Source organism: Dermacentor variabilis, chromosome 7 (genome assembly GCF_050947875.1).
Source record: "Dermacentor variabilis isolate Ectoservices chromosome 7, ASM5094787v1, whole genome shotgun sequence".
Classification (NCBI taxonomy): domain Eukaryota; kingdom Metazoa; phylum Arthropoda; class Arachnida; order Ixodida; family Ixodidae; genus Dermacentor; species Dermacentor variabilis.
The window spans coordinates 106,487,865-106,508,625 of NC_134574.1; the positions used below are offsets into that span (position 1 = coordinate 106,487,865).

The 20,761-nt window shown below is 44.9% G+C and overlaps 1 protein-coding gene across 1 annotated transcript in view; it reads left to right on the forward strand.

The window, feature by feature from the left end:
* The window catches only part of LOC142587005 (uncharacterized), a 30,676-nt gene extending 12,807 nt beyond the window's left edge, over positions 1-17,869 (forward strand). Inside the window, exons 4-6 of the mRNA XM_075697871.1 lie at positions 3,132-3,218; positions 3,748-3,786; positions 17,646-17,869. Of these exons, the coding sequence (XP_075553986.1) occupies positions 3,132-3,218; positions 3,748-3,786; positions 17,646-17,815 (296 nt within the window). The 3' untranslated portion in view covers positions 17,816-17,869. The remainder of the gene's footprint in view (positions 1-3,131; positions 3,219-3,747; positions 3,787-17,645) is intronic.
* Positions 17,870-20,761: the final 2,892 nt, after the last annotated feature.

A 20,761-nucleotide genomic window follows, 5' to 3' on the forward strand; every position in this document is an offset into this window, starting at 1 on the left:
AATGCCTCATGACCTCGAGCGTACCGGAATCTTGGAAGAACGCTAACATAATCCTCATCCATAAGAAAGGGGACGCCAAAGACTTGAAAAATTATAGACCGATCAGCTTACTGTCAGTTGCCGACAAAATATTTACTAAGGTAATCACAAATAGAATCAGGAACACCTTAGACTTGTGTCAAGCAAAGGACCAGGCAGGGTTCCGTAAAGGCTACTCAACAATAGACCATATTCACACTATCAATAAGGTGATAGAGAAATGTGCGGAATATAACCAACCCTTATATATAGCTTTCATTGATTACGAGAAAGCGTTTGATTCTGTCGAAACCTGAGCAGTCATGGAGGCATTACGGAATCAGGGTGTAGACGAGCCGTGTGTAAATATACTGAAAGATATATATAGCGGCTCCACAGCCACCGTAGTCCTCCATAAAGAAAGCAACAAAATCCCAATAAAGAAAGGCGTCAGGCAGGGAGATACGATCTCTCCAATGCTATTCACCGCGTGTTTACAGGAGGTATTCAGAGACCTGGATTGGGAAGAATTGGGGATAAAAGTTAATGGAGAATACCTTAGTAACTTGCGATTCGCTGATGATATTGCCTTGCTTAGTAACTCAGGGGACCAATTGCAATGCATGCTCACTGACCTGGAGAGGCAAAGCAGAAGAGTGGGTCTAAAAATTAATCTGCAGAAAACTAAAGTAATGCTTAACAGTCTCGGGAGAGAACAGCAATTTACAATAGGCATGCATCCAGGCACTGGAAGTCGTAAGGGAATACATCTACTTAGGGCAGGTAGTGACGGCGGATCCGGATCATGAGACGGAAATCATCAGAAGAATAAGAATGGGCTGGGGTGCGTTTGGCAGTAATTCCCAAATCATGAACAGCAGGTTGCCATTATCCCTCAAGAGAAAAGTATATAATAGCTGTGTCTTACCAGTACTCACCTACGGGGCAGAAACCTGGAGGCTTACTAAAAGGGTTCTACTCAAATTGAGGACGACACAACGAGCTATGGAAAGAAGAATGATAGGTGTAACGTTAAGGGATAAGAAAAGAGCAGATTGGGTGAGGGAACAAACGCGAGTTAATGACATCTTAGTTGAAATCAAGAAAAAGAAATGGGCATGGGCAGGACATGTAATGAGGAGGGAAGATAACCGATGGTCATTAAGGGTTACGGACTGGATCCCAAGGGAAGGGAAGCGTAGCAGGGGGCGGCAGAAAGTTAGGTGGGCGGATGAGATTAAGAAGTTTGCAGGGACGGCATGGCCACAATTAGTACATGACCGGGGTTGTTGGAGAAGTACGGGAGAGGCCTTTGCCCTGCAGTGGGCGTAACCAGGCTGATGATGATGATGATGATGGCGCTATGCAGGAGTTCGTCTTCACCAGGGCCCGATGGCATAACATATACTGCTTTGCGCCACCTAGGCAGAGGAGCACGAAGAGAGCTCCTCAGCCTTTTTAATAGTTCATGGCAAGATGGTGTCGTCTCACAGGAACGGAAACGCAACCGCCTGGTACCGCTTCTAAAAGCAGGAAAGTCCCCGCTCGAACTGGCATCCTATGGGCCTATAGCTCTTGCCAGCTGCGTCGGGAAGCTCATGAAACGTATGATCCTCATGCGTCTAGAATGGTACCTTGAATACCACAACATTTACCCTGACTCTGTGGCGGGATTTCGACGCGGTCGTTCATCAGTTGACAGTGTCATCGATCTAGTATCCGCTGTGGAACAACAAAAATCTCGGAAGCGATTATCAGTAGCACTCTTTCTTGACGTGAAAGGTGCTTACGACAACGTTTCCCATCAAACCATTCTAGACGCACTTTTGACAATTGAACTAGGAGGGCGAGTACATCGATGGGTCAGTAACTACTTGACACAAAGGTCCTTGTTCGTACGTATGGAAGATTGTCCGACTACCGACCACTACACATGCCGAGGCGTTCCCCAAGGCGGTGTTCTAAGCTCTATTCTTTTCAACCTCGCGTTTCTTGGGCTGGCCGAATCCCTGCCGGAAACAGTGAGTGTTTCAATCTATGCCGACGACATCTGCATCTGCGCATCAGCGCTGTTTTTGCCTATCATGAGTCTCTGACACTACGTGTGATGTTTAACACCACCAGACACTTAGTGCAGCCATACAGTTTCGTGCAACTATTAGAGGGATCTTTGGCGCTTTGATCGTTTAGCCACCACGGGAATGATAGGTAGTACATGGATTTTTCTGCTATTCGTGCTTTGGCCTCAGGCGTTATTGTGGCTTCGCTTATTACGCTTTATATTTGCCTAAATTAGCCTAATTTTCAGAGCAGGTTATACTTCGTTTAATTCAGAAGGTAATAAGACTCTTCAAGCAGGCCTAAGCACTGCTAATTGCACTTGTACGGCTTGTCCATGCACCCGTTGCATAATGGTTTCAATATCAGGCTTCTGTGCTGGAGGTCCTCTGTTCGAATGCTGTCGTCGGACAATGTTAATAAAATAATTGTTTATATGATTATTCGTTACCTAGTATTTTCTTTAAAATGATCACTTTGCTATTTCAATACGTCATTTAAAGCCAGAAGGACGAAACTTGGGCAAATCCGTCTACTACCGATCATGCCCATGATGGTAGAACTGCCCCAGTTGCAGCTCCGTAGACAGAATAGCCACAGTTCCATTATGTAATTGAATAAAATTTTATGACTGCAGCGGACGCTTTGCTTAGGCTACAACACCAGCTACATTACCGCCTCACCGCGTCCATTCGTCATCCCATCACAGCGCTAACGCAGCGGCCAAGCAACTTCAGAACACCGCCTTAGCAGATATCCGACAGCAGGTTCACCAACAACCTAGACTGACTGGTTTGTGTTATAATGCATAGTACCATCTGTAATTCATAGGTGCACATTTGAATTGATAAGATATAGTAGCCTGGGATAAACAAATATTAATGGCCCTACAATCTCGCCCAAGCCATTACCTACATTAGTTCCGTGTGGTGAATAAACAGCTAATCAAAAATTGAATCATCGATGTGCATAACACTGCATGAAGATAAGCAGAAATCACTAATTAGTTATTTTGTGTGGCGTGGATGCTAACGCCTTCTGTGCAACCAACACAGGTCGAGAGGCTACAAGCGTAGAAGAATTAATATATCAAGGAAAAGACAACATATGTGGAGTATTTGAGCTCCGGAACCTAACCACGGGTATGTAAAGTATTTCCAAACGCATAGTCTTGAAAAAAACACATTTCAAATGCCTTAAATATCTGGTAGATGTGACTTCTTTTACTTCAGTGGCAGGCACTCTAAATTTATGACGAAGAAATTACACAATTAAGTTGGAAATCGCAGGTCGTTATTGCTTGCAAGAGATCGTCTAAAACGTCACTGCACAAATAAGCAAAAAGACACATAGACCTAAGTAACCACACCACTTAAGACGTAGCCATCATACTACAGTGTGTTATTTTGCGGTGAGCACCTTATAACAATTTGTTTTTTTAATATGTTTCATGGATGCAACTGCAGGTTAAACCATCACGCTGTTTTGCGTTTGGAAAATAATTGGCAACAGGCACGCGTAATTTAATTTTTTTTTTACTCAGCCGTAATGTATCGTGGCCTAATTGTCTCGCCGTAATTTGTGCCAGTCATGAAATTCATTGAAACTTATTGTGGATTAGTGTTTGCGGACGCGTTAGAGCTTACGCTTACTGTACATTTCTCCTTTCAGAGATTCCCCAGCCTTGCTATTATTTTTACAGCAAACCATGTGAGTACTTAGAAGATTTCGTGTATTACTTCTATGTGCTGCTAGCCCTTAATCGCAGAAGGTGCAACCAGCAAAACGTGCATGGGTACTCCGTGGATGTGTGTCAAAAGATTTTTAGACAACGACCGTACCAGTCGATATCACTTTACCTATAGTACGCAGCTATTTTGAACTGTGGTTACAGTGAGGCTGGGTTTACACAGTAATCATTCGCAGACAACGGGGAAGACTCTCGAGCAGAACACCAACAAAAAAAATTGCCGTCGTTACTCTCAAAAAGCAATATGAAAATAGTATCAACAGATCATAAAAAAATAACATGACGAAATTTGTGGCGCATCACTGCATTTGTTATCGCTTCTCTGCCGAAGGCTGTAATTTTCTGACGAGAGAACAAGCCATTTTCGTTGTTAGGAATTCTAAAATAGACTTGTTCCTACAGCGAAGAAAAATGTTTCCAGCGGCTTTTTGCTCTTCAACGCTTATTTTTTGCTTATTCTTATTGCCGACATAGTTGACGACATGGTGTCTACATATATATATATATATATATATATATATATATATACATTATGTACACGCGTATCAATTGCTTTTGTTTGTGTGAACTTTCTCACAAGCCAATTGCAGTTGCAATGTTATCGGGCAGACCAAGATGCGTCTTCTTATACCAAGTGTTATATCGCTGGTTCTATGTGTTATCTACGTTTGTGATAGGAACCCAAGGTGTTTGAGCATCGCGTTCAAGTTTGCGCTGCTGTAGTGGTGTGCTGGAACTGCAAGAAGTTGACAAGCCCGTGTCTCGCACTTGACAAGCGGCCATGTCACTGGTCTGAGGCAACAATAACAAAGATGTCACCGATTTATGCTTCCTGGCCTGGGACGTGTGATCTTGGGCAAGCCGAACGGCCGTCTTCACCTGGGCCTGTGCATATGGGGAAGGTGAACTGCCCTGTCTTTGCCTATGCTTTGCGCTCTGTTGCGGCCTGTTCGGGTGCCAGTCCAGCTTCGAAGGTGCTGGTCTGTTCCTGCAGCTGGCAGCACCACGTCCCTGCCCAGTGGCGAGCATCCACCCCGGCCTCCACTAACTACCGCTATGGTCCTAGCATCGGCACGGCCCAACCAGCCCTGCGTGTGTGTTAGCGTGACACCTCCATAGGACTTAAGTGCTAACCAAGCCGAGCAGTACAATAGCTTCATTGCAGACTTTGCTATGTTTAGTGCTTATCTCGTCTCACACACGCGTCATATCTTCACCCAGTTACGTCTTGACGTTGTGTAATGTCTTCTTTTGTTCATTGAGCCTTCATGTGCGTCTGAGATCTGCGCACACATCATAATTATCTCAAATTCTGGCGAGCCTGTCTGGATTTGGCTAGGTTACATCGTGCCGAGACTCAAGCGCGCACGAAGGAAAAATCGAGATTGAGAGGATCCACACCATAATGAAAGATTTGGGTCATTCTGGAACTGAACTAAAGCGCTGGTAGATTCGCAGATTGCGAGAGAACAAGAGAAGAGCACCATGCTTGGTGAAGACGCGAAAGCAAAGTCAGAAGCCGATAGCCTTAGATTATAAAGGGAAGAACGAGGTGAAAAGGCTCAAGATTATGCTCCAGGAAAAAGCTGCTAGTGCACGAAAGAGCTCTACTGGTGCAATGATGGACATACAGCTGATCATACAGCTGACGTTAGCGTGAGACGCAACGTTGACGCTAAGAAAGGCTGCACTGCGCGGCACAAACTAATTCTCTAGTTTAATGGAACACAGCAAAGCGCTGTCGCTAACGGGCAGATGCGGCACCATCTCGATGCAAAAACAGCAAGTACTGGCAAGCCAAATCCATACGGAATGTCGACCTAATTGAATGCCAATTCCACAAATGTCTCACTAAGTCAAGCGAACGAGCGAAGTACAGGCCTTGGTGTCATCCCGACACGGCTACAGAAACCGTGAGCACACATGAGCAAACTCTCTTCTTAAGCCTACTGCGTTTCCAATTGAGAACATATCTCGAAAACAACGACCTTTTGTCACCAGTAGGCTGCTGTCAAAGCATCATATCACACAAATCTAAAGCAAATACGAGGATTAGGGAGGACAGAATGAGCCTAAGCGGGCAGACCGACGGCAAGATAGTTCCGAAGCAGGAGGCTCGAAGTAACGCCATGTTGTCCGAAGTAAGACTCCTCTTGCTATGCGTTGACGTTGAGCACTGAATCCCGAAAATAACGCAAGTGCATGAGAGATCCAGCACCGTTTACGCAAAGCGCATGCACAACGTAGAGCCCGCAACGCTAACGCAAACGCCAACTCTTTGCATTTGCTGCGATAGGCTACACTAGAACTGCCTAACATTGGCCACGCCTGGCCGGCTACGTGATCCGTTACGTCGAGATATGCCTCGACAATCAGCGAAGCAAGACACCAACAACAAGGCCAGCAGTATCGCTGCAGCCGATAAGCCCTCCTTGCCATTCGTTCCAGCTGATGACGATGAGCTTATAGAGTCTCATTCCCACGTGAACATCGGCATACATGTGGACTTTCGTGGCCACCGACTACATTATCCGTAACGTCGTAGTGAAAACGCTGCCGAAAAGTAGTGCAGCCGAAGTGGCGAAATTCTTCGTCGAGAACATCCTGCTGCCAGGTGCTGCCGCAGCAATCGTCGTCACCGACAGAGGACCGGCTGTTAAGCGGAGCTACTGAATCTCTCTTGCAGTATAGCCAGACACATCATCGGAGGAGAAGGCTAACAACTCGCAGACCGATAGCCTAGCGGAACGCCATTGCTAACCAACGTGTTAGCAATGTACGTCGAAGTCGAACGCAAGAGGTGAGCAACCGTTCTTCCGCACGTGAAGTTCGCTTACAACTAAGCAGGCCACAACACAACGCAGATGATGCCATCGAAGTTGGATTGTGGAAGGAACCCTGGCGACAACTCTCGACCCCCCGATGTTGAGCATCAGCGAAGAAGGGAACCTCGACGCCGTCGGCTATCTGCAGCGTGCCGAAGAAGCCCATCAAAATGCCCGCCTGCGCATCACGAACCAGCAGATCACCGACAGCCGACACAACATACGACGATGCTGCGTGAAGTACCACCCCAGCGGCCTTTTTCGGTTTCGGACACCAATACAGCCGATGCGGGATCAGTGGAAGGCTACTTCCACGTTATTTCGGGCCGTACGATATTCTTCGTCGTATCGGCGCACTGGGCTATGAAGGCGGGCCGGACGGCACTACGAAATTGCAGCGGCACCACGCCCAACCTGGTTCCACCCATGTGGTGTGTCTCAAGCCATTTTTTACGCTCTAGCAAACCGTGCGACTTTATTTCTATATTACTTTTTTCCTCATGGTGTTGTTTTTCGCTTTCGTGTCCGCTTCCCAGCATATAGACGATTATTTTCATGAAAGGGGCATCGACATGTATATATATATTGATTGATTTTCGTGAACATTTCTCCCTGGCCCATCTCAGCTACAATGTCATCGCTCAATGCAAAAGGCGCCTATCTGTATGAAAAGTTTCTCGAATGGTATCGCTGGGGGTATTTGTTGTGCATGTTGTCTCCGAATATTACGCAATGATATTGTATGCAGGCCGCGAATAGTGTAACCTTTCTGGGGGGTATGCGAGCACTAGCGATTGCTCTGGAACCTTGGACAAGTCACGTATAAAGAGACGATGCGCCTGAAACGTACACCAGATTTCGACGTGCTCGTAACTATTGCTCTGCCCGAGCGTAGGCAGTGTTTGGGGGCACGGGTTCGCCCAATAGAGATTTAGTCTCGTGACTCGTCATTGTACCGCAGTATGATTCTTCACCCTCACGACAGCTTGACAGTTAGAGTAAAGGAATGGCAGAGAAATCTTGGCAGAACTGGCAGAAAATTATTATGTCGACACGTAGGAATAGTTGACCTGTTGGCATCTATCATGTCGACAACATCTATGTGCCTTCTTCTTCGGAGATATTTTTACCAAACGGGCCTATACCTAATGGGGGGAAGACGGCGAGTGCCCTTAATTTATTGAAATGCTCAGAATTCCGCCACTGTATATGGTTCGAATGTATGTCCTATTCAATGGCTGCAAGGTTAATTGAGTGTACGTCTGGTATGGTGTGCCTGACTTCAACCTCCTCTAGTGCACTACATCGGCATTGACGCCTGACACCGGCAAAAGATGCCGAGAGCGGATGGGCCTATACTAATCCAGGTACAACCAAATTAGGAAGGCGCACAAAGCTTGAGCAAAGACACTCCCTCACCAGAACAGGAATTGGCCTCCCTGGTGCAGTATTCGGCCACTACTTCCCTGATAATTCCTACAATTCACCCATGGCCCTCAGTCCCCAGCAGCCGCGGAGCACCGGACCAAGGCGGCGGTCAGACCTGTAACGCAGCAGAGGGTGCTAAGGACCTCTGGGTCCGGACAGGCCGCCAATGGAAACTGACCCTGTCAACCTTTAACAGCCGAATTCTGTCGAGTGAGGCTAGCTTAGCAAGACTCTTTGAGGAACTATCGGACATTGTTTGGGATATAATCGGCCTTAGTGAGCTTAAAAGAACTGTAGAGACTTACATATTGCTGAATAACGGCCATGTGTTCTGCTATAGAGGTCTCCCAGAAGGACATCCATAAGGACATAGCGGGCAGCATTGATGAATTCCACAGCATTAATGAGAGGGTAGCAGCAGTCGTAATCAAACTGTATAAGAAGTACAGATTAAAGGTAGTACAAGCCAAAGCTCCTACATCGAGTCACAATGATGAGGAAGTAGGTCAGTTTTATGAAGATGTTGAGTTAGCGATGAGAAAAGTACTAACTCAGTATACTGTAGTAATGGGCGACTTCAACGCAAAAGTGGGGGAAGCGCAGGCTGGTGAACAAACAATTGCCAACTACGGCATCGATTCTAGGAACGCTAGTGCAGAGATTCCGGTAGAATTCACAGAAAGGAATAGTCTAAGAATAATGAACACCTTTTTTCACAAAGCATAGAAACAGAATATGAACCTCGAAAAGCCCTAATGGTGAAACAAGAAATGAAATTGATTTCGTACTTTCTGCCGATCTCAACATAGTGCAGGATGTAGAAGTGATAGGTAGGGTAAAGTGGGGGGGGGGGGTGATCGTAGGTTACTGAGAGCTAGGATTCACCTCAATTTGAAGAACGAAAGGGTAAAATTGTTCAACAAAAGCAGGTCAACCTAGAGGCATTAGGGTAAAAGCAAAAAAATTCAGGCCGGTGCTTGCAAACAAATATGCAGCCTTAGAACAGAGAGATGAAGATGACATAAGCTAATGAATGAAACCGTAACTAGGCTGGCTTTAGGCACCAATTGAAGTGGGAGGCAAAGTACCAATGCAAACAGTAGGCAAGCTCCTCCAAGTGACAAAGGACCTTATAAAGAAACGACAAAGAAGGAAAGTGTCCAACTCAAGAGATAACATAGAATTCGCGGAGCTGTAAAAACTGACCAACAAGGCGGAAATAAGTAATATTTGAAATTATAACCTGAGAAAGACTGAAGAAGCCGTAAGAAATGCACACAGCCTGAAATCAGTGAGAAGGAAACTTGGCACAGGGCAAAGCAAGATGCGTGCACTGGAAGATAAACAGGGTAACACCATCAGCAATCTAGAAGGTATTATAAAAGCAGCGGAAGAATTCTATACTGACCTGTACAGTACCCAGAGGACTCAGGATAACTCCATTCGAAACAGTAATGAACAGGATAAAAAACCCATGCTATAACTAGCGATGACGTCAGGAGGGCATTGAAAGACATGAAATGGGGTAGAGCGGCCGGGGAAGATGAAATAACAGTCCAATAATTCAAAGGTAGAGGAGTCTTAATGCTGAAAAAAACTGCCGACTCTCTATACGAAGTGTCTATCGACAGCAAGTGCTTATAATTTCTGTCGCGAGAACAAAGTCGTTTTTGTAGCACTAAAAAAGAATTCCAATTATTTTTTACAAAAAGAAATCAAGCAGGAAACAATGCTAGAACTCATGTCACGTTGACTGTCGAGAGTAATGCGATTAGCATTCGAGCAATGTAGCGACAGACTGTATTTGTGAAGTAACAATCATTTAAAATACGAAGTGCTCCTTGCGAGACTTCGTAGCTTCGGCTATATGCGCCATACACCAGTATCATTGTGTGTATCCCGCCACCGGTCGCGCTTCTTTTTTATTTTAAGAGAGCCAAGGTATTTACTGGGCCAGAACCCAACCAGCGACAGACTCAGGCGCGGCCGTTGATAATAGGCGAAGAAATCCTTGCTATAGAAGGACTGAGCATGAGAGCGTATTGTGACGACTTGCGTGAAATCTCCCTACTGCAGGCTGCCATCGCTAGGTACGTGTCAGGGGACAATTGCGAGGCCAGAGTATCGCCCAAGCTTTGTACGCGATGAAGACGACATGACGGCGTTTCACGTAAGCCTGGCGCAAGTGGCGCCAAGTGCCCCAATAAAACAATACTGAACATATCTCCAATCAAAGATGACCTAAAGAGACAAGGAAAAAGAAAGAGGGCGGCGACGGAGGAGACACGTCGGTAGGACCAGTGCGAGGAAGGCTGCTGGGCTGCGGAAGCCCGAGTCCCCACGCCCTTCAAGCTCGCACCTTAGTTATCAGCCGCAAGGCGTCGTTCCCCTGAAATTGAAACGCAGTCGCCTGGTACTGCTGCTATTAGCAGCAATGTCGCCGCTCGAGCTGGCATAATATCGGCCAATATATAGCACTCGCCAACGGCGCATGGAACCTCAAGGACCAAATGATTCCCTTGCGCCTCGAGTGGTGCTTTGGCCAATACAAAATGTATCCTTACTTCACGGCAAAATTTCGATGAAACCGTTCAACCATTGACAACGTCATCGATATCGTGTTATCCGTAGATTAGCAAAAATTTGGGAATCGATAATTAGTGGCGCTCATTCGTGACGTGAGTGTTGCCTACGACACTTCCCATGAAGCCATCCTAGACGCGCATTTAACAGTTGAACTAGGAGGACGAATATCTCGATGGATCCAAAGCTACCTTACATGACGGGCCTTGTTTGTAGGTACTGAAGATGGTCAGGCTACCGGCCGCTACACGTGCCAGGCCATCCCCAAGGTAGTGCTTAAGCCTTATTCATTGCACCCTCGCGCTGCTTGGGATGGCTAAATCACTACCGCAAAATCAGTGCGTCGATCTGCGCCCATGGCATCTGCGTTTGGGCATGAGCAGTGACTCGCCTATAAATTAGTGCAAGGCTGCAGAATGCAACAACGCAGACATCTGGCTGTCTTCGCACACGAGGCCTAACCATCTCGCCAGAAAATTGCGTGTTAGTCGCTTTTCCGCCAAATGCAGCACTGGTTATCAAGCATGCATCAGTGGCCAGCCTATCTAACACACATGAAATAACAGCTTTTAGGCTTAATTGTTAACCGGAACCTATCCTGAAACCCTCATGTGGCCTACTTAGAGAACGTCGCACCTACTGCCCATGTCGTTAAATTTACGTCCGGCAAAACTTGGGATCATTAGTTGGCTCCATGCGAGAGCTGTACCGAGCCCATTCCATCACATTTATGCGCTATAGCTCTCCTGTGCTTTCTAGAACATGCAAGAGCCTAATCTCAGAGCACTTCAGAGTGTGCAAGTGCAGGCACTACGCGTTTGCCTAGGACTTTCGCGGAGCAGCTCTACAGCGAGAACAGTTACTATAGCTCGAGACCATCCGATCACGATTTATATTACAACGGACACGCATCATTGAACGGATGCAATCGAACAACCTTGCTTGCTTGCCAGAAGTGCCGACAACAGGTGTCATTCTCCAACGTAGTTACCACTCATCCTGCCTCCCTACCGCGCCGAGCTTCACATCCTCGGCACGTTTGCCCACAGCCTTGATGTGTTTATGACAACTTGACAACTTATGGCACCTTTCCAAAGCCTTCTAGATAGCACAAGGCCGGTGCACTTCAATCCACGACGTCATGCGACCTTTCCCAAGTGCCATAGGATCTAATAGAGATTCTTCCGAGTGCGCTGCGTTGATTTTTACATCATCACTTTCGTCAAGCCGGGATTCACAATGGAAATTTGGTCTAAGTAGCATGGAGTCATAAATCAGAGCACAGAGACCAGCTATCTAGGAGGAGTTGGCCTTTGCACTCCTGAAATGAGAAGGACTCACCTGCTTACCTTGGCCTTGAAACAAACAATTCTAGCGCATTTCCATACTTTCTCCTTTGACCAAGTCCATATTACTGCCCCAAACTACGTCATTATTGGCAAAGATCGGCCAACACGAGGCGCTGGCGTTGCTATTTTGATAAAAAGGGAAATTCCGTAGGTTAAGTTGCCTGACGTTGAGGGGGTTGAAGCTGTATTTTGCAAACTTTGCTTTGGCAATACCACCTTCATTGTTGGATGCATTTACCGTAGTCCTTCTACTGATCTGAATGTATTGCAATCATTGCACGTGTATATGCAGCAGCATGTGAAGGGGACCAAGCTCATATTACTAGGCGACTTTGATCTCCCTGATATCAACTGGCACACACTGCATCACCGTTCACCTTGCGCAGATATTCTTTTCGACATTATGCTCTCATTTAACCTAACCCAGATAATAACTGAACCCACGCGTGTACAATGATCCAGTTCTAACATTTTAGACCTAGTATTTTTAAGCAATCATTTCCCCACCCATAACGCTAAATTCGAAGTCTCAACCGGCTTGTCAGATCACAAACTAGTATTGTGTGAGGTGCCGTGTCAAGATTCGCTACCCTCTTCACAACCAACAAAAACGTATAAAGACTACAGCAGAGCTGATGATACAAGCATCATTGATACACTGTCATTTCAACTATCGACATTCAATCAACTCGCACATGATGGAAACACAGACATAGAAATTTTATAGCACGAATTTAAGTCCGTTGTGTCATATTGCATCAGTAACTACGTCCCCTTGAAAACTAAGAAAACTCATAAACATAACCCCTGGATAACTCGGACCGTTATTCATGCAAAAAGGAAAGTTCGCCGAAGCAGAAGAAACAAAAAATCCCATCCCTCACAACGAACTGCTCAACAATTAACTTACGCCGTGGACGATTTGAAAACAAAAATTAACAAGGCCATATCACACTTCGTCAATTTTACAAACACACTTCCTAACTTTATAAAGAATGCTCCCAAAAAATTCTGGCGTTAGTTAAACCCTAAAAAACGAGATGAAAGAACGACATCTCCTGCGGATAACAAAAATGCTGCGACTTCTTTGAATAATTATTTCTGCTCTATTTTTACATCTGATAACGGAGAACTACCAGGAATAACCTCCGGCACTGGTGTGAAGGTGGAACGATTAACTATAACAGAAACAGGAGTACTAAATCTTTTACTAAATCTCGACACAAAAAAAGGACCAGGGCCAGATAACATCCCTAACATATTCCTTCATCAATATGCCGAGTGGATGGCAAAATTCCTAATCCTCCTTTTTAACAAATCATTATCCACCTGCACCCTTCCTACGGAATGGAAAACTGCCAAAATAACACCAATACACAAATCAGGAAATAAATCTGATCCTTCAAACTACAGACCCATATCATTAACCAGTACAGTATGCAAGTTATTAGAACATATTATTTTAAAACACGTAAATGCTTATCTAGAAGTAAATGATATCCTAACCCCTTGTCAGCACGGCTTTCGTAAAGGCCTTTCTACTACTACGCAATTAATTGAATTAACACATGACATATCCAAGAGCATTGATAACCAGAAACAAATAGACCTCATATTTTTAGGCTTTTCGAAGGCATTTGACCGCGTGTCACACACTAAACTTCTTGCAAAACTAGAACTAACTTTGGGAAGCGGCCCTATCCTTGATTGGATTAAAAACTATCTTAGTAATCGCACACAATTTGTTGAAATTAACAACGAGAGGTCCGCGACAACTAACGTTACATCAGGAGTACCCCTAGGAAGTGTCTTAGCCCCAGTATTATTCTTAATCTTTATTAATGACTTACCAGCACATGCTTCACAGAAAATCAAACTTTTTGCAGATGACTGCGTTCTTTTCCAGGAAATTAACTGCCTTGATGACCATAGAACTTTAAATAACGCCATAACAGCAGTTTCCCGATGATTCAAGGACTGGCAGATGAATATCAATCTAAAAAAGTCCGTTCTATTATCTATAACCAGAAAAAGGCATACATCAGCCTTCCAGTACACCCTTAACAACATTCCCCTTGCATCTGTTCATGAGCATAAGTACCTTGGTGTGACACAAACATCTGACTTCAGGTGAGATTCTCAGGTTAACAATATCACATCAACCGCAATAAGACAGCTATTCTTCATTAACAGACGCCTTAAACTAGGACCATCTGAAACAAAGTTACTCGCATATAAAACACTTATAAGACCGGTTCTAGAGTAAGCCAACACCGTTTGGTTCCCGTTTACTAACAAGCTGATTAAAAAACTTGAGGGGGTACAGCGAAAAGCGCTGTGATACATATATAATAAACACTCCATCACAGACTCACCAACAGCATTACTAAAACGGGCAGAACTTCTAACCATGTATAACAGAGCCAAGCTTGCTAGACTAAAAATCATGTATCAGTTAATACACAATCAACTTAAACTGCCTATTACGAAATGCATATGAACGCCCTCGAGTAGGTTAACTCGTCATGAACACACACACACATTAAGCGAATTTTCATTCCGCACTGATATTTTCAAATATTCATTTTTTCCAAACGCGACTCGCGAATGGAATAATCTTAACACAAGTATCACTGACAGCTCATCCTTAGATACGTGTGGTACCCTGATTGCGGATCAACTACACGCATTGCAGCAATAATTCTTCACATTATTTACGTAGTTCCTTGTTGCCTTGTTATTTTAACGGTGTTTGTGCTTGACTATAATTACGGCAATGATGCAATACATTTCTTTTCTTGTTGGCCCTATTGTAACCTTGATTGTTGCGTGACTGTTCTTACCTCAATACTAACCCTGTAACTGGTTTCTATAACTGCAATTATTGTTGTCATAAGCTCTCCGTTCTATTTATTCTCTTGTGTAATCACGTAATCAAATTCTAATATGCCCAAGTTTTTTATTGTATAAGATTTAGTAAGTAACACCTTATACCATGTTCCTATGTATGACGTACAGCCCTTCCTGTTACAATCCCTGATGAGATTCACAGTATCAATAAATGAAATGAAATGAATATATACATGGATGGTTCTTCTACTCAGCCGAGCTCCACCGGCGCAGTCGTTATATCATCACAATCAAACATCTACAACAAAATTTCTCACTTCACAGCATCGACTTCCTAGGCGCCGATCATTATATTACCCACCAATCAGCTAATGGGTGCGCAATATTCTGCGACTCAAAGGCAGCTTTCATTATCTAGCGTCAACGCTTCATCGCGGGTCCTATGAACGACTCGTGTCAGACACACAAGAAACGCACCACCATGCGATCGCGAAAGGACACAACGTCGTGTTTTTGTCCCCGCCATTGTGGTTTCTCCGGCAACGACCTCCTCGACGAACATCTAGGAAAGTGCATGAAGTGACTAATATCGTTTCTATAACTCTGTCTGTACAGACGCTTCCCAGCACCTGAGCAAACTAGAGCACCGTATGACATTGCAGGAGAGGAACAACGCTGAATTCATTCACTATAGGCTGCATTATCTCGATCCATCCATGCAACTGCGGTTATTACATGGTCTTCTCCGAACTTAAGAAACAGTGCTGTGTCGCTCACGCCTGGGCATTGGAACCACCGATGCCTGTTCATTTTTGGTTTGGATGGCCGATGGCTGAGAGCAATGGCCGGGATATTGAGGAGCATGGACAGCTGGGCTAGTTGGTTGTGATTAGCATTATGAAACATCGTTCCAGAGCACAACTGAACACGGACGAGAAGAGAAAGACAACACGAACGCCGGCGTTCGTGTTGTCTTTCTCTTCTCGTCCGTGTTCAGTTGTGCGCTGGAACGATGTTTTATAATATTGAGGAGACTATGGAACGCCGCCTATGCTACTGCCCGTTCTTTCAAACTCAAAGACACGACATCCGCACCTCTCCAAATCACCTAGATGGAAAACCATCTTCGTTGAACAAGGCCTTGGGGCCATGACATCGTATATCACAGCTACGAAAGGCCACAAACACGCTGCTGCGATTTCTGAAGCCTACTAGACTGAGTGAGCCTCTCTGATCCAGTGCAGAGAACTGTCACTATGTCCGCATATCAACAGTGAGCTTTCGCTTCGTATCCTATTTCCCTCCCCTTTCCCCCTTGCTCCAGTGCAAGGCAGCACGCCGGGCGCAATGCCTGTTAACCTCCCTGCTTTTCATTTATCCTTTCTCCTCTCTCTCTTTTCTCTCTCTATCTTGTAAATAATTACTGAACTCTTTTTTAACGGTTAAACGATGTTCTTAGTAGCAAGGAAATAAATGTACTGCGCACTTCTTACTACATTTTCAGATGTCCTCGGCGAAATGAAAGGAACACCTAGTTCATATGTTTTAAATTATGAGCATATTGTGGGCAGTGTGTTTGGGCTGTTCAAAGTTTCTGCATTATTTAGGAACTTATCATTATTCTACGAATGCATGTGATTTGTTATCAGCAAATTTTACAAACAACGCTGAATTTAGCCCGTTGCTCTGGGAGAGCAATAAACGCAACCGAGAACAAATATGGAGATGATGCGGGGAACACTATTTGCAATGTTCTCGAGAATTAATATTCCTACGGATCAAGTACTGGTTTTGTGAAATATTTCTTAATAAGCGCCCTAAAGCACTATACGAAGGCAAGTTTTCAATTGCGCTAGTCATTTGGTGCGACGTCTTAAACCATCTGGAAAGAGAAATTCTTATTGCAACTGTTTCAAAGAGACAACTTCGCTGCAGCAGAGGTTGCGGCAGACGCATCGGAAGTGCAGTGACCGCGGCGGCGCTTCTGTCGGCGTAGTGTGCTGCTATATGAAGAAAATGTATGATTTCATAATGTATACAGCTCATGTATGCAGCCTGAACAGCTTTGCTGGTAATCCGCCCCGGTATGAATGTTGCGGCCCCCCGAATTTACAGATTACGGAGCTGCTTTCTAATACATCACTTAGCTTTAGACTTTCACTGACAATTGTGCTCTGTATCGAGCAATCAATTCCCATAGTGACCATAAAGCCCAAAATTGTATTGCGACTTTGCAGGATTGCCCAAGTCTACCGTCATTTTTGTCTTCCCGCTGGCGTAATAAATTTTCATGAGAAATCTGACAAGCAGTCATGCTTGAGAGGCCGTTGGGTGACCCACCAGAGTCTATTATAGGTGCTCATAAAGTCAAATCTACGTTAAAAAGGTGAAAAAAGCGCATGAAATATGAGCCAAAGTGTTGGACTTACTCTGGGTCACAGGAAAACCGTACATGTTTGTTGAAATTTGCAATTTACAACACATTACGAACCACTTGAACAGTGATGGAGTGCGCGTGGTAAACAAGGATAGAGTGAAAATGTACGACACATACGGCGCTGCCGCCTCAGTCCGTGTGCCTAACTCAGTCCGTGTTTTCCAGGAGCAGCCTATCACAGTACGAACTAGTAACTCGTCCGAGAAGAGCAGCATTCGAACACCATCTTTTATTTTGCGGCGATAATGTTAGGGTCTGTACGCTAATCATTATAAGCTCTGCCGTCACTTATGAACGCCGGCGTATTTCATTCTTTTAGACGTTATAGTAATGTTCTCGCTTTCCAGGTTGGCAATACCGTGCCTTCGATATAAGGGTGAGGGGCAGCGGCGGCCAGGAGTCAGCCAAAGAGTGCTCGAAGTGGTTCCGAGATGAGTACCCACAAGAGACCTTCACACGATATTTGTATAACAGCAGTTGTGAAAGGATTGTCACACTCAAGTTAAACCAATGTTAGGTTGAATAATTGATTGACTCAATTTGAAATGATTGGTAATTAAATAAACACAGTTGCCGAACAGAATTTTCATGCTAATAATTTTCTTCTTTTATGGCACAGCCTGTTCTAGTAAAATTTCTGAGCGTTCTCGACTTTTCTGTGAATAAATGGCATTATTAAAAGTTCCATAAACGCTCCAAGTGCGCTAACGTGCCAAAGCGCTTTTTTTTTCTTTATGTTACTTCAGCATAGTTCAAAATAATGTTTTCGTAAAGCTCACGCTACCTTCTCAGGAGTTTTCTTCATCTTTAGTTCTTCTGGGAAATATTTATAGCAAGATGTGTACTGCAGGAACGCGCCAAGTGTTTTTTCATTCCGTTTGAGAAATTATTTTTTAGATGACTAGCATAGCATGCTTCAAAATTTCTAAACGCGTTTTAAATACAACGGCAGCTCCCTTGCGTAAAGTCTAAACAAAAAAATGCTCTCATATAGGCTAACCAGGCGTTCGCCTTCCCGAATTAATACAGTGGAGACACTAACGCGACTACAGAAGCGCTCGAAAAGGTTAGACTGCAGTTTTCGTGGTTTTCTGAAGGAAAAAAAGTGCAATTCTTGCGAAGTATAAAGTTCGAGCAAATGTGGCGGGCAAGACGAGCAATTTGAAGGCCGATTTTCAAGTTTGTCTCTCAATTATTGGCAAAGTGAAAGGTGCCAAAACCTCGTGTACGGGCAGTTTAGAGGCCTGATATGAAACGCTTCAAAAGTTTATCCGCCTGCCCGAAAGGACAAACATAGCAGATAATTCATATTTTCGAAAAATTGGTGCCACTTTATGGGTGGACAAGCCGCAAGTTTAGAATGTGTCGAGGTTGTGTCGTGGCCTCGGCGTCGTAGAGGATAGTTATGGGAGCAGGCCATCGAGCTACCTATATGCGCCGAGAAAACGATGGCGACGACATGCCGCGTGCAATTGTCGCGAGCGCGCCGACAGTAACAATAAACACTTAGCAAAGCAAATTTCAAATAAAAGAAGTTTATATGTCACTAGAAGCGAGTACAGAAGAAAAGAAAAAGGAGAATGGAGATGCCCCGTCATCATCATAATCATCATCATCATCATCATCATCGGTGGCGGTTCGGAAAAGGCGGCTGAGGTGCAGAGTTGTGAGCTTGTTCGGCGCTTGGGCCCGGGCTCAGGAGGCCTCTGCCCAGCCTTCTCTGCTTTTTTTCCAATGGTCGGTAATCTCCTGACAACGACGTGGCAGAAACTTTACGAGGAAAGCTGTTGGGTTGCAAAGGCGCGGTCTTGATGGACGACTGGACCCGGGCTCTCAGAGGCCTCCATCAAGACCACCGTCGCTCGCCCACCACAAGTGACGCATCTTCCACTGTAAGAAGAACCGGGTGGGGTTTCGATGACCAGACAACTGCAGCACTAGGCCTTCTTTGAGTGTCAGCGAATGTCGCCGCTCTGCTTTCGTCGACCAGACCTCTCAACAGCAGGAATTTTGACCTGGTGAAATCATTTATTTCCAAGTTTTATTAAGAATGAGAGGGAACCTACAGTTTCAACTAAGAACGTGTCGGCACGGTAGTAAGCCCGCGAACGTTTCAGCCGACACAATTCCTTGCATGCACTCTGTTGTTGCAGGCTGTTACCCTTTAGCGAACTTATATGATGTTTGTGAACTTAACGCAGATTTGCGGCTTGACGCAGTTTGACTTTCGTCACACAAGGTACGTTTTTCTTTGTCGTGAATTGCAACTAGCTTCGTTCCTTTCTGGCACCGATACAACACCTTCTTTGTTCAAATCAAGCTTGAACCAAATCGCTACAAACGGCGTCCGCGACAGGACAAAGGAAGCTACAGATCAAACGTTGGTGCCGGCGTTAGTATGAATGCCACTGAGTTGACCCACTTTGGAAAGAGGTCTGGATTTACGGAAAACCAACACAAAGAATGGGTTCCATAGAAGCTCAACATAGTACTAAGAAAGCTGATAGCTATCCAGGAATGATTTTATAAGAATCAATTGCGACAAGGTTGAAAGACAAAGAGAGAAGAGGAAGTCGCTCAAGTGTGGTCAGTGTTGCCTGAAGTTTTCTTGCACAAGTGGCTATTGCAAGTTAATACTTGCAACGAAGATCCCTCATTTTTTTAGGGTCCGGAGCTGTTCAAGACGACGATAATGTTGTCGAAGACGTGATAGCTCTACGGGAGTAAGCAGGTGTTGTGCAAAGTTTTCCAACATTTGTAACAACTAATGGATCCGACCGAATCCTACAGAGAGAGTGTCAGGCGCTCGGGGAGAGCTGCGAAATGGCATAAACGACTCTTTGATGACGCTGTACAAACTGAACGCTGGTAACAACTAAAAACCCACCACAGGAATTGTGCACACTTTACCACATTCCAAAGCAGCTGAGAAAGCACTGAAGTGCAGTATCCTCATTGCAATGGCGGAAGCAGAACTGTCTAGCGGTGGATCCCTAAGCTTTGACAATATGGTTGCCAGTGCGGTCAATGTGGTTTCCAAGCTTTAAATTCCTATAAGAACGAAAAATAGTTGCGTGTAACATAACTCGAGTTTATCTTAATTTGGGTAGCCGTCTCTTGGCAAATCAGGTGGTGTCTAGCGCCCAAGTATTATCCAAAGCAACGTTTCGTACCCCAAGACAACATTTCGTAGCTGCAACGGCCCACAATAAAGGTATATTGTGCAATCACTGCTGTCTAGTTACGTGAACGCGCCTTCCATTTGCTAATCCAAATAAGTTGTGAGCGCAGGGTCGCGTGACTAGCCCTTTCGCTTTAGCAAAAGCGCCTTGCAATTTTGCAATTAAACCCCGTTTTGCAGTGCGAAACCTCAAGTTTCTATGCAGCCTACGAGGCTGGAGCAGGACACAGAGTCGTATTTCTTTCAAGTTGCTAGTAAAGAAGGGCAACAAGCTGACAAAAT